Source organism: Miniopterus natalensis, chromosome 1 (assembly GCF_054644295.1).
Source record: "Miniopterus natalensis isolate mMinNat1 chromosome 1, mMinNat1.hap1, whole genome shotgun sequence".
In the NCBI taxonomy this organism is placed as follows: Eukaryota; Metazoa; Chordata; class Mammalia; order Chiroptera; family Miniopteridae; genus Miniopterus; species Miniopterus natalensis.
In genome coordinates, this window is record NC_142081.1 from 171,705,243 (window position 1) to 171,720,472 (window position 15,230).

At 36.8% G+C, this 15,230-nt stretch overlaps 1 protein-coding gene across 5 annotated transcripts in view; it reads left to right on the plus strand.

Moving 5' to 3' along the window:
- CLOCK (clock circadian regulator) overlaps nt 1-15,230 on the plus strand; it is a 121,296-nt gene that overhangs the window by 98,869 nt on the left and 7,197 nt on the right. For 4 of the 5 annotated variants that reach the window (XM_016207335.2, XM_016207361.2, XM_016207353.2 and 1 more), the window contains 5 exons: nt 498-587; nt 3,392-3,544; nt 7,873-8,082; nt 8,820-9,025; nt 12,992-13,250. In XM_016207335.2, the coding sequence (XP_016062821.2) occupies nt 498-587; nt 3,392-3,544; nt 7,873-8,082; nt 8,820-9,025; nt 12,992-13,250 (918 nt within the window). The remainder of the gene's footprint in view (nt 1-497; nt 588-3,391; nt 3,545-7,872; nt 8,083-8,819; nt 9,026-12,991; nt 13,251-15,230) is intronic. The other variant, XM_016207367.2, reaches the window with a different exon arrangement.

The window sequence follows — 15,230 nt, forward strand, 5'->3', positions numbered from 1 at the left end:
TAAAGATTTATTAAAAGGGAAAAAATCATCTAAATCTTCAGAAATTCATTGATTCATTGTCCCTTTCTATAAAGATTAAAATAGTTGTTGGTATATGACACCTACTCAAGGTCTTTCTTTTGTGAAGCGGTAGTCAAAGGTATCAGTCCCATAATTATTTTCATGTAAAATGTTAGATTTTTTTGTTGTTGTTATGGAAAGCTAATCATTTAGAGTCATTCCATATCTGAGTTTAAATACCAATGACTTTCAATTAAATCCAGTCAACTTTTATTGAGAGCCCATGCAGGGTAATGTGGCAGATGCCTTGGAAGATAAAAACATAAGTAGGGAACAGGCATTTTCATTGTAGAGGGGGCGACATGCCTGTACTCAGCTAAAAAACTGTGAGGCAAATTGAAATACAGTTATAAAGCTACCATGGTGATATTTCTGGTGGAAGTATTCATGTATGGGCACGATCATCACTCCAGTGTTGTTTTTTATTTTGCTTCTAGTCGATAAATTCCCAGTCTGTTGGTCAATCATTAACACAGCCAGTGATGCCTCAAGCCACAAATTTACCAGTTCCACAAGGCATGTCCCAGGTATTTTTGTTTGTTTGTTTCAGTTGAGTATTTTTAAATGGTAGATTGTTTTTAAGCTAGTACTGATTTTAAAAATATTCTTACAGACGCAGTAAATCTCAACTGTGGGCATTTAAAATATTGGGATATTTTTGATTGTCATTGTTCTGGGGGTACCACTGGCCCTTATTTTAATAGGCAAGGGCCAGGGATGCTAATTGTTTTAGCATGCATGATAGTTTTACACAACAAAGAATTACCCTGCTTAATATGCTATAACACGTCCATTGAAAAACACTATAGACAGAAAGATATTACAGATGAAATATAGCTGTTCATTTTGTTCTTCCTATGGATAGTGGAAGAATCAAGTAATTTTCATGTACTCATTCATTTGTTCATATATAGAACATTTATTGTTTCTTATATGTATCAGATATTGCAGGTGCTGGCAGTACAAAATATATAATATCTATACTAAAACACTTTATTACAACGACAGAGAACTACAGTATGATACATAATATATGCCCAAGGGTATACAGGCTGGTAGGTGCACATAAGATGGACACTTATAACTTATGGAGCCTGAGGAAGTGAAAGAAAACTTTCTGGAAGAATTTGTGCTTAAACTGAATCCTGAAGGAGGCCTAAATATAGAAATTAGCAAGACAAAGGAGAATTATTACAAAAGTGACAAGAAGAAACTACTTTTGATTATAGATTCCCAACTTACGACTCTACACTCATTCAGTGCCTCAGACACATTTAAAATACTACTGAGTAGTAAAAATAATCCAGAATATTCTTACTGTTTTGTTTGGCATTAAATATACCTTGACTTTAACAATGCCATAATTTCAAATAGTGATAGTTAACAATAGATAAAAATAATTTTCTAAAAACACCTTTGTCTTTTATGGTTATTATTTAAATTATACATATGACACTTGTAGAAATATATTGACAGTGCAGTAAATTTCCTAAAGGTCATAATTTTGACTTTTAGCAACATATGATCATGTAAAGTATTTATAATAGCATTGTATTATTAAATATTATGTGCACTTGTAACAGTTTTTATCATCGATTCCTCAGATGCTTTTTATTCTGAAGCTTAACAGAATTTTTATGTAAAAATTTAGACATTTTCAATCTCAAGATACTAAATAAGCATTTAACATTTTAAAGAGATTCATGAAATAAAGAATATGTGTTATGTCAAAAATGTTCTTTAAGTGGTGACAATATAGTTATCCAAAGGTATAATTTTACTTAGGATAAAATATATTTATATATATATATATGTAAAACATTTGGAATAATATTAAAAAAATTAAGGAATGAGGGGTTTGGGGTACTAAATTTGTAGTATTTTCTAACACCAAATGTAGTCTGTGGTATGGTCTGGTTATTATCAACTTCAGAAGTCAATTTCATACTTTGAAAAGTAATACTCGATATCCTCAGTACAAACTTTTGAAGTTGAGTAAAAGCTTTTGGGGGGCATTTCTCACTTTTGGATGCAGTTCACTCTAGAAGACTATTTTAAAACTAAGTTAGATTTCCAATAAAGCTAAATTCTTCCTGCTCTTATATTATATCCTGTGCTGAATATTCATGGAAAAAATTAATGAGTGTAATTAAAATAATTAAGTGTAGACTTAAGTGGTAAATTCCTAAATGTTAAATTTTGAGAAGTAGTAAATAGAAGCTGCTTATGACTCAGGTAAACATAGAGAAATAAAAGCAAGATTGAAAGCCCTGTTAATAGAATAACTTTTTTTCATTCACATATGTATTCATTCATATATAATTGCTTAGTCTTTAAAAGCTTATATTTTGTACTTAACCCGAGAACAGTTTCAGTTGAAAATACAAAAAAAAATATTATGGTTGGTTGTCAGATTTTTGTAAGTGTCTAATGATGCACACAAAGAGGACATTCTAGGGATATCAGAATTTGGTATGAATAACTCTGGGTGCAGGCTACTTTTTCAATTGTTAAAGGGTAGCAATGAAGTTACATAACTTGTCCTAACAAGTGATAGAGCCACAATATGAGCTCAGGTTTTTTAATGCCACTGTGTATTTTTAATCAAGGGTGCATTCAGAAGTCAGAAATTTGAACAGGGGTACTATAAAAGATTGTTAACTGGTAACAGGGATTAACTACTAAATTCTTAAGACTACAAAGATAACAGACATAGAAAGTAAGTCTAACTATAGTGAAAAAGAGAGTACCCAAGGAAGGAACAACTTGGAAGACTCTCCCAAACCCTCAAAATTTCTCTTTCAGGCCAGGCTGAGACTCAGATCCTACTGGGGGAGGTGTGGCTGTAGCCACTGGATGGTAGAGAAGTTCACTGAAGTGTCACGGACTAGGACTGGAGAGCAGGAAGCCACCTGTGGGGTACCAGTAAAATTTGCTGGGGAGCTGACCACTTGGATCTTAGGGAGACTTGCTGGAGAACCACTTGCTTGGGTGCTGATGAGACTTACTAGGAAGCTAATCATTGTCAGAAGAGCAAGAAGGAAGAGTACCAGAACCAGAAGGATAAGCACCTCCCTTTGTAGTATCCCTTTAGCACCATTACCTGGCATGACTAAGTTTGTGCCTGCTGGCAAAGGAGAAATATTTGTCAAGTTCAGCCCTACTATGACAAAGCTGAGCAAAGATGGGTGAATTAGCTGAGAGGCATCACATTGATATCTGGCATAACATTCTTAGCTCTGCTTAGATATACTGCTTGCTTTTCACATTGCACAGTTAGAAATAAGTAATTCTAAAATATCTTATACTTTTTTTATACATGGTACTTCAGTTTCAGTTTTCAGCACAGTTAGGAGCCATGCAGCATCTGAAAGACCAGCTGGAGCAGCGGACACGAATGATAGAGGCAAATATTCATCGGCAACAAGAAGAACTAAGAAAAATTCAAGAACAACTTCAAATGGTCCATGGTCAAGGGCTGCAGGTAAGATACTACTATATTGGATTTAAACAAAGCATGCCATTCACATTTTAATTTTTTAAGGAAATTGACTATCCTTAATTAAAAATTACATGCAAGAGAGGCTTCTGGTCAAGATGGTGGAACAGGCAAATGTTGTATTTGCCTCCTTCCATGACCACATCAGAGTTGCAGCTAAACTTCAGAACAGCCATCATTGAAAACTCACCTGAAGTATAGCTTAACAGAAGGCCTATAACTAAGGATATACAGAAGAAGCCACATTGAGACGGGTAGGAGGGGCAGAGACTCGAAAGGGGCTGGTCCCACACCCACGTGTGGTGGTTGAGAATTGCAGGGATACCTCAGCTGCAGAGGTTCCCCCTGAGAATCAAGGGGTCCCAGCCCTATACCAGGCCCTAACCCAGGGTTTCACTGTCAGGGAGAGAAGTTCTCATAACTTCTGACTGAAAACCAGCAGAGATCGTGGCTGAGTGAGACAAGAGGGCTGCTGGGCCTTCTCCTGGCCCACGCGCAGGGTCTCACTCCCTCTGAGCTACAGCACTGGGACAGCAGCTCAAAAAATGCCAGGGACATACAGGGAGGAACTGAAATGCCTGGCTTCAGGGCAGGGGCTGGAGGGGCAGCTTTCTCACAATGCTGGCAGAAGCCATTATTATTTTGCTGACCTCTCCCCCTGCAGGTGCAGGCATGTGCCATATCTTGAGCCTCCATTAACCTGGCTATCACTGTTCCCCCTGCCCTGGTTATTCCCTGAGACCCCTCCCCACCCAAGCTGTTTTCAGTGGCTTTTTCATATAGATAGCCTGTCTTGGCTCATTCTGCAGACTTTTCTAAAATCTCTCAAAGATTCACAAACTCCAAGCAGCATCTGGCCTCGGCATGCCCCATACCTCTTGCTAAGGAGCCCCAGGCTTAGCACTAGTGGCATCTGGCCTCAGTTAGCAACTTAGCCTCCCAGGCACCTTCAAACCAAGCACAAGTGGCAATCATCTACATACCACTTTGTAGTTCCTACCAAGTGGCCCTGGGCAGGGCTTAGGCAGCAGCTAACCTTGGCCTGCATCTACCAAGAGGCCCCAGAACCAACATACCTGGTGGGCAGCCTCAAACCACACCAGAGCACCACACAACCACTTCCACAAATGACACTCAAAGGGCAAACTTGGCAGGCACCAGAGCCCTCCTAAAGCAGATCCTGCTTCATAGGGTCAGCGCCTGCACAACAGCTCTTCCACTGTAGTCATAGCCAGTCCTCACAGTCAATCAGCCTGAGGGTCAGTCCCTCCCATTGAGGTGCCAACAGCAATCAAGACTCAGCTGCAATAGAGGGGCACACAGAACCCACGCACAAACACACCTGAAGCACCTGGCTCAGGTGACCAGGGAGACTGTACCACTGGGCCCCATAGGACACCTACTACCTAAGGCCACTCTACCAAGACCAGGATACGTAGCAGCTCTACCTGATTCATAAAAACAAACAGGGAGGTAGCAGGAAGGAGGGGACAAAAAACATCCCAAATGAAAGAACAGAACAAAACTCCAGAAGAAGAACTAAACAGGATGGAAATAAGCTATTATGTGCAGAGTTCAAAACACTGGTTATAAAAATGCTTGATGATCTCAGAACTTCAACAAAGAGAAGGAAATATAAAAATGGGAATAGGGCACTGGCTGGGCGACTTGGTGGTTGGGTCATCATCCCATATACCAAAGGTTTTGAATTCTATTCCCAGTCAGGGCACATACCTAGGTTTTGGATTTGACCACCAGTCAGCACATGTATGGGAAGCAACCGATCAATGTTTCTTACTCTTTCCCCTCTCCCCCGTCGTCTTTTTCTAAAATCAATTAAAAACATTTCCTTGGGTGAGGATTTTAAAAGGAAATAGAAAACATAAGAACCAGTCAGGAATGAAGAGTGCAGTAACTGAAACGAATACCTTAGAGGGACTCAACAGTAGATTAGATGAAACAGGATCAAATTAGTGATTTGAAAGATAGCAGAAAACATCCAATAAGAACAGCAAATAGAGAAAAAAAATGACGATAGTTTAAGAGTCCTTGGGACAATGTCAAGAGTCCTAACATTTGCATCATAGGTGTAACAGAAGGAGAAGAGAGAGAGCAAGGAATTGAAAATAATTTGAAGAAATAATGACAGAAAACTTCCCTAACCTGACGAAGGAAATAGATATACAAGTCCAGAAGTTCAGAGAGTCCTAAACAAATGAACTCAAAGAGACCCACACCAAGACACATCATAATTAAATGACAAAGTTTAAAGACGAGAGAATCTTAAAACAGCAAGAGAAAAGCCAGTGCCTACAAGGGAGCTCCCATAAGACTCAAATGATTTGTCAACAGAATCTTCACAGGTCAGAAGGAATTGGCATGAAATATGCAAAGTGATGAAAAGCAAGAACCTACAACCAAGGTTACTCTACTTAGAAAAGTTATTGTTTAGAATCTAAGGACAGGTAAAGAGCTTCCCAGACAAGAAAGAGCTAAAGGAGTCTATGTAAAACATAAAACCAGTATTATAAGAAATGTTAAAGTGATGGCTTTAAGAAGGGAAAAAAAGGTAAAAAATATGAATAATAAAATGGTAATAACTACATTTATCTATCAGCAGTTACTTTAAATGTAAATAGGTTAAATGCTCCAATTAAAAGACACAGGGTGGCAGAATGGATAAGAAAATAAGACCCTTACATATGCTGTCTATAAGAGACTCACCTGAGATCAAAAGACACACACAGACTGAAAGTAAAGGGACGGAAAAAGATATTTCATGAGAATGGAAATTAAAAAAATTTTAAACTGGGATAGCAATACTTATACAAGACAGAATAGACTTTAAAACAAAGGTGGTAACGAGACAAAGAAGAACCCACCAATTCTACTCTGGATATTTATCTGAGGAAACCCAAAACACTAATTCAGAAAGACATGTACATCCAGTACGTTCACTGCAGCGTTATTTACAATAGCCAAGATATGGAAGCAACCTAAGTTTCCATCTGTAGGTGAATGGATAAAGAAGTGGTGCTGTATACAGTGGAACATGACTCAGCCATAAAAAGAATGAAATCTTGTCATCTACAAAAACATGTATGGACCTAGAGTATTGTGCTCAGTGAAGTAAGTCATACAGAGAAAGATAAATGCCATTTGATTTCACTGATATGTGTAATATAAAAAACAAGTATACAAACAAAACAGAAACAAACTCATAGAAACAAAGAATGTTTTAATGGTTGCCAGATTTGGGAGGGAGGAGGTAAAGGAATTGAGAAGTACAGATTGGTAGTTATAGGATAGTCATAGGGATGTAAAATTTTGCATAGGGAATATAGTCAATAATATTGTAGCCCTGGCCAGTGTGGTTCGGTTGGTTGGAGTATCATACTGTGTTGCCAAAGCGTTTCGGATTCCATCCTTGGTTGGCGCACATACGGGAGGCAACTGATCAATATTTCTCTCTCTCTTTCTCTCCCTTTCCCTTTCTAAAATCAATTAAAAAACATATCCTCAGGTGAGGATTAAAAATAATAATACTGTAACAACTATGTATGATGTCAGATGGGAACTGGATTTATTGGTGTGATCACTTTGTAAATTATGTAAATATCTTAATTACTGTTGTACACCTGAAACTAATGTACAACAACTGTAATTGAACATTTTTTAAAAATGACATACAAGAGATACATTTCATCAATTTAGTTCAGCAAATACTCATTGGTTACCTGCTCATTATAATTGCATTTATAGTCTCTAGAAATAATTCATTCCTAAGATGATTTCCATCAATATCCTTGGTCCTCCATGTTAGAGTCCTCTTTAGCAGTTCAATTTTTAGTAAGCTTTAATTCATAATATAAAAATTATGTTTTACATAGACTTTTACATGTTGGTATAGAATTTATAATAAATCATCAATCATTGTTTTAATAAAATACCAGTAGGTATAATTTCATAGTCTTATTTTGTCAGCCAGTCTAAAGTTATGTTTGTCAGAGACTAGGACTTTAGTAAAGAGAAACTTTAAGTGAAAACTACTTTTATCTAATGCCATAAGTTATAAATAAGTGATGCAGAACTGCCAGTTCAACAGTTGGAAACGTGGTGGTAGGATGACTGGATGAATGATTGTGAAGTATGTTTTATTAAGTAATTATTGCTAATTCATTCAAAATGTCTTAGTCTTGTTAGTTTTTAAACTTTAATTTGTAGCTTGTTTTTGCTTTCCTTTTTTTAATGCTCTCATTCGTCTTTGTTTTTAATCTGTGAAGCTCATTTTAATGTAATCTTTATTTTAAAAGATGTTTTTACAGCAGTCAACCCCTGGGTTGAATTTTGGTTCTGTTCAACTTTCTTCTGGAAATTCATCTAACATCCAACAACTCGCACCTATAAATATGCAAGGCCAGGTTGTTCAAACTAACCAAATTCAAAGTGGAATGAATACTGGACACATTGGCACAACTCAACACATGATACAACAGCAGACTTTACAAAGTACATCAAGTCAGGTAATGTTATCGACTACAGTGGGCTGTGGGGTGTTCAGTGATTGAAATGTGTATTGTTGCTGCAACAAAAATAAAGCTCTATCTTAAATAATACCATATTAAAAAATTTAATAGTAGTAATTAGAAAGTATAGTATTGAGTGATAATTATTAAAATATTTTGTTCAAAAGTGTTAGTTGTGAAACTGTTGGATGTTAAATACTTTCACTGTTTCGACATTTAAATAATTTTGCAGTTTTTAAAAAAATGAACATACAGACTACTTCTGTAGATTAAAAGAGTTTGAGTTGCAAAAGAGGCTGACCAGGAAACATGTTACCATATGTCAAGAATAAATTGTTGGGACAGTGATGGTTTAATCAATATTCCAGGAAATTTTGGTAATTGATGTACATCTGTGACTATAAATCACAGGGCTTCAAATGAAATATATAAAAATGACTAATGTTGGTCACTCATTTGGGGCATTTAATAGAAATTCTTTGTTTATATTGTATTATCGCTGTTAAGATCATGCTTCTTTTCTAAAATCATAGCTTACCTTCCAGCAAGGTATTGAAAACTAATTCATTTTCAGTTAACTACAAGTCATTACTTGGTGGTCATATTTCCCCCAGAGTAATATGTCCTGCCACTTCTATTTCTGTCTTGTCAACTATTATTAGAATGATGTAGAAGCATACTTCCTGATGTAAATTTTTTCAGTTAATCTGTCATTAAAATCTCCTCTTTTCCAGCAGAGTCAACAAAATGTACTGAGTGGGCACAGCCAACAGACATCTCTTTCGAGTCAGACCCAGAGCACTCTTACAGCCCCACTGTATAACACTATGGTGATTTCTCAGCCGGCAGCCGGAAGCATGGTGCAGATTCCATCTAGTATGCCACAAAACAGTACCCAGAGTGCTGCAGTAACTACATTCACTCAGGACAGACAGATAAGGTAGTTATCATGGTTCTTTAGGCATTCAAAGTTGTAACTTAATTAAAAAATAACTTAATTTTTAAAAACATGATTTTAGATTGTTGCTGCAGCCAGTATCTTTTTTAAAAAAATTCATTCAGGGAGCGGGGAGGAGAGAGAGAGAGAGAGAAAGAGAAAAACATCGATGTGAGGAACATCAGTTGGCTGCCTCCTGCACAAGGCCCCACCAGTGATCGAACCCCAACCTGAGTATGTGTCCTGACAGGAAGTCGAACCCACCACCTTTTGGTGTACCAGATGATGCTCCAGCCAACCAAGCCATACTGTCCAGGGCCAGTCAGTTATTTGTTTTGTTGTTCTTTTTAAAATTTATCTTTATTGTTGAAAGTATTACAGATATCTCTTTTTTTCCCCATTGACCCCTTCTGTCCCGCTCTCACCCCCACCCCTGGCCTTCACCACACCATTGTCTGTGTCCATGGGCTATGCAGATACACATATAAATCCTTTGGTTAACCTCTCCCCACCCACCCTCTCACCCACCATCCCCGCCTTCCCTCTGAGATGCGTCAGTATTATTGAATTTGAAATACAAATGCATAATGTATTCATTGTTTAAGGAATTTATAATGAAAAATGTAGCAGCAAATTTTGTTTCCTGTCCAAAAATGTGCTACCAGATATTGTAGAATCCAAATTCTACAGCACACTGTTATATGAGTTTTATGACAGACTTTGTATCACTGTGAAACTTTTATCATTCTAATCTAAATACTGATAAGTTTTTATGTAATGATTAGGGTGTATACTACCATGGTTTATATATGTTATGGAATAAAACTAGCTTTCCTTTCTTGAGTTTGTTTAGTACTTTACTAAGTGCTCAAAAGATATTATGTCATTTAATTCTTATTTTAAAAAAAATGTGTTAGGGTCTTTTATTTCCCAGATAAGAAAAAAAGTGTGTTTTTAGTAATTTGGTCAAGGGCCTGCAGCTAGTTAAGGGGGTGAAGAAGGGGTTTAGAATTCAAGACTCAGTGTCTGATTTCAAACTTCAAGTGCCTAAACTTACACTACACTAAACTTCTGTGAGCCAATCAAGAATGCCATCTATGATTTATTTTGGTGGGAGTAGCTTAGAAACAAAGGTTTTGAAGAAATGCTGTTTTCTTAGATTGGGAAGCTTTTACTTTAGGATCTCTATAGTCTTAAAACTTCTATTTTAAATACATTTTATTTTTCACTATTTTACTGCAATACAAGTAGGGCTGCTGCTTTTATAATACAATTTTGCAATTGTAGTGGGCCCCATAATAGATTATATTAAAATCCTATTAATAATTTCCAGAGAGTAAAGAAGTTGCAGGAAGAACTAACTCACTGCTTCCTTTTAGAACTCATTTCCTTCAAGTTAAAAAGTCCAGCTTTTAGCTCTAACATCCTGAAAAATAGTATGAATGTGCTTTATAAAAGTGCAGAGGACTAGTTTTAAAGCCTGAGAAAAAATCCATTAATCTGGAATAATTCATCTAGAGTAATCTATTAATCTAGAATGCTGATGTGCATTTTGGAGGACACAGTTTATCAACTATTTGTGAACATCTGATATTTGAGGGGGACTTACTTGAGCAAACATTTGAGTGCCTACTGAGATTAGTGTGGCACATACTGTCCCAAGAGAAAGATCAAATTAGTATTAGCCATAGAAAAGTACACAAACAGTATTATTTGGTGTCTTAAATACTTTGTAGGTCTTTAGAAAGGAGGAAGTGAACAGTTTTACAGGTTGAGGCAAGCAGGTGAAAGAGAGCAGTGTGGCCAGAGAAAGCTTCATGGAGGACATACTTAGCCAGAGTCTTAAAAAGCTTGGCTTTGGGGGGGGGGGGGGGGTGTGGCGGGGAGCCTGGCGAGGGTATTCTAGGCAGAGGGAGCAGTATGTTCAAAGCCACAGAAGTGAGAGTTAAGCAGTAGATTGAAGAATGTCTTGGTTCCAGAGATGGATGATGTATTCTCATCATATTTTACCAGTGAGCAGTTGGGCAATTCAGATACTAATTTCTTCTACAATTACATAAGAAATAACACTTAACCACTTTATAAATGTTACTTGTTTCTTTGGGCTTTTTTAATATATAAATTTTAAAAGTTGTGTATGTGGAGTTTTTTTTTTTGCATTAAATAATGCATTTGGTTCTGAAGCATCTAAAATCCGGTATTTTTAACTTTGGCGTGGTTTCACAATAGATTTATTTTGTCTTGTGGAACATGTAAATAATAAAGTGTGTTTGCCCTAAGTATAATACTATGTACTTTAAACTGTGCAGGTGTAGTTCATGCTACATCTACAGCAGTCATGTGCATCTCAGTTTTTCACTGTAATGGCCAGTGTTAGAAATTGACGTCTTCTCACAGAAAAGGCAAATAGAAATAATATTCTTCCCTGAAGAGGCATCATTTTTTGTTCTTTCATTAAAAAAATAGAAGCAGGAAAGCGGGGCGGGAAGGAATGTTAGTGAATTCTAACAGTGATAAACTGAGGGTACTTTTATGCACTATTACAGTGTAATTTAGTTTTAAACTAAAATTGTACCCATTGAAAAATAACTCCCCATCCCTCCTCTCCTCCAGCTCCTGGAAACTACCATTCTACTTTCTAAGCACATAATATCTTTTTATTACTCTAGATACCTCATATAAGTGAAATCATACAATATGTGATTGACTTACTTTACTTGGCATCATGTCCTCAAAGTTTCCATGTGCTAGAATTTCATTCCTTTTTAAAGCTAAATAGTATTCCATTGTATTTATATACCGCATGTTGTTTATCCATTCATCCACTGATGGACACTTGGGTTACACCCATTGTTTGCTGATTGTGAATAATGCTGCTATAAACATGGGCATACAAATACCTGTTTGAGTCCCTGCTTTGAATTCTTTTGAGTATACGCCAAGAAATGGAATTACTGGGTCATATGGTGATTTTTTTTTTTTTTTTTTTTATGATTGCCAGCCTGGTGGGTGGGTATGAAGTGATATATCACTGTGGTTTTGATTTCCATTTCCCTAATGGTTAGTGATGTTGAGCGTCTTTTCATGTGCTTATTGACCATTTGTCTTCTTTGGAGAAAGACACATTTTTAAAATCAGATAATTTTTTTGTTGAGTTGTAGGATTGCTTTATGTATTTTAGTTATTACCCCCTTATCAGATATATGATTTGCAAATATTTTCTCCCATTCTGTGGGTTATCCTTTCACTGTGTTGATAGTGTCCTTTGATGCATAAAAGTTTTAAATTTTAATGTGCAGTTTATTTTTTTTGTTGTTGCCTGTGCTTTTAGTGTCATATCCATATAATTATTGCCCAGTCCAGTTTCACAGAACTTTTCCCCTACATTTTCTTCTAAGAGCTTCATTGTTTTAGCTCTATGCTTAGGCATTTAATCTATTTTGAGTTAATTTTTGTATATAGTGTAACATAAGAGTCCAGCTTCATTCTTTTGCATGTGGCTATGCAAGGAAAGTTTCAGGTTGTGTGATCATTTCATTTTGCTATATACACGTTTGTAGTAGTTGTTGTTAATCCTTACCCAAGGGTATTTTCTCCACTGATTTTTTTAGAGAGTGGAAGGAAGGGAGGGAGGGAGAGAGAGGGAAACAAACATCAATGTGAGAGAGACACATTAATTAGTTGCCTCCCACATGTGCCCCAACCAGGATCAAACCTGCAACCCTTTGGTGCGGGGGCCAATGCTCTAACCATGGTGCAGCACCACTCAGGGCACTATATACACATTTTTCTTTTGCTGATATCTCAGAAGGAATCTTTAAAAACATGAAACAAAGTTTGAACTTACAGCCTTAAAAAAACTAAATTGGCAATATCATTGGGAATTATATTAGAGAAGTATTCAGCCACTGCCTTTTATAATACATATTTTATATTTCTGACTTCTCTTTTCTTTTCTTCCTCTTATAGATTTTCTCAAGGTCAGCAACTTGTGACCAAATTAGTAACTGCTCCTGTAGCTTGTGGGGCGGTCATGGTACCTAGCACTATGCTCATGGGTCAGGTGGTGACTGCCTACCCTACTTTTGCTACCCAGCAGCAGCAGTCACAGACATTGTCAGTTACGCAGCAGCAGCAGCAGCAGCAGAGCTCCCAGGAACAGCAGCTTACATCAGTTCAGCAACCATCTCAGGCTCAGCTGACCCAACCACCACAGCAATTTTTACAGGTAATTCTTAAGGGCAGTGTCCCAAACCTATTTAATTTTATATAATGAAATTAGGCATTAAATGAACACTTTTGTAAATGATACGAAAAATCCATAAGAGCTTACTGTACCAGTTAAATTTCTATAAAGATAAAGTTTGTCCTGGTTAGCTATAAGTTCTTCCCTATTTAGTCTGTTGAAGACTTTTAGCCCTGCCATGGACATACCAGTTATCTAAACTGCTGGATAGAATAAGGGGCTACATCCTGCCCATATCAAGAACTTTACATAACGCCCTCCCCAGCTAGAGTTTCTGGAATTCAAGCAAAGGCACCTTTCTTTTGTCTCTTTTTTTCTCTAGCAGCCCATCAAACTCTGTACTCTACAGAGCAGGGATATCAAAATCCTACAGAGCAGGATTTAAAAAAAATTAGTATAGACATTATCTTAAATTATTTTTAAAGTTAAGTTTCATAATGATTTTTTGGTTATACATTAATATTAGAGTAGAAATACTGTGGAAGCAGTATATGTCATAGTTAAGAACTTGGACTCTAAAGTCAGACTGCCCTGGGATTAAGTCACTGCTGTACCGCCTACTGTGTGACCTTTGGCAGGTTACTTAACTTGCTGAATTTCGGTTTCCTCATCTGTTATATGGAGGTGCTAATAGTTCCTATCTCATGGGTGAAAGATGGATATAAATTACTGAACATAGTATAAGGCATATTAACTAGCTGTTTATAATCACAAATGATAAATACATTGACCCAAATGCAGACACACAGGATCTACTTCTCTAAAGGATACAGAAGAAAGCCATTTAAGTCAGCATCCTCATCAAGGAAATCAGGACAGATTTCTAGTACTCTTGGGGGTACACAGTAGCAGATTTTGACATCTGGAAATCCAGCCTTTCCTCTTCTGGCTGAGGGGGAGCCATTTTGAATGTAAGCTAGTCTCGATTTGTGCTAGAGACCAATCCATGTAGGCCAGTCACAAATGATCAATTTTAGAGTTATACCACATATGGTATAATTAGAAGATTTAGTATTATACTGTATGCTCAGGCACAGATACAGTGTTTATCACGCTTGGAGTTCTGGTCCAAATGTAATTCCTAACCTCATGATGTGGAAAACTAAAACAGGTTAGTTACCTAAATCTCTCTGTCAAGTCATCCATAGTCCCTTAGACTGTACTGCAGCCATTAATGACTGGCTTACTTACTGTTATAAATGAATTAATAATCAGAATTTATAGCAAGTTATAAACTATTACTGTGGGGACATATATCCAGTGAGAATTAAGTAAAAGCTTAACAAAGGAGTGGACTTGCCTTAAGATCTGATTCTTCTAAGTCTTATCAGAATGAGGGCCCTTAAAAGAATGAAAAAGCATTCCAAAGACATGGGATCCCTAAAAAAATAAGTTAGGCAATACCCTTCAGAAATATACTCATATGTAGAGAGTAAATATACAGTTTGGCTTTTCTCACATATAATACCTAGTTCCAAAATGTACCTCTGTTGTAACCCCTGTAAGGCTCATGAATATCCTGGGTTCTTTATCTTTCAAAAGCTGTTCCTAACGTGCCCTGGCCGGGTAGCTCAGTTGGTTAGAGCATCATCCTGATAGCCCAAGATTTCGGGTTCAATCCCCGGTCAGGGCACATACAAGAAAAAAGAATCAACCAATGAAGGCATAAATAAGCAGAACAACAAATGGATGTTTCTCTCTTGTGGAAAAAAAAAAAAAAAAAAAGCTTTTCCTAATGAGAAAGACAGAAAGCAAATTGTCCAGATCCTTGACAAAGCTTAATGGTTCTTAAGGTTCAGGATCTATTCACGTGTGTAGGTATTTGCAAACATCACCCGTCAGTTTCCATTTTAAAATGAGGAGCCCTGCATCAAGTTGTATTGCCAGTAGTAAGGAAGGACTTTCATTTTTAAAATTCACTTTCTTTTCTCTAGTTTCCTTTGTATCTCCAGAACTAGAAAT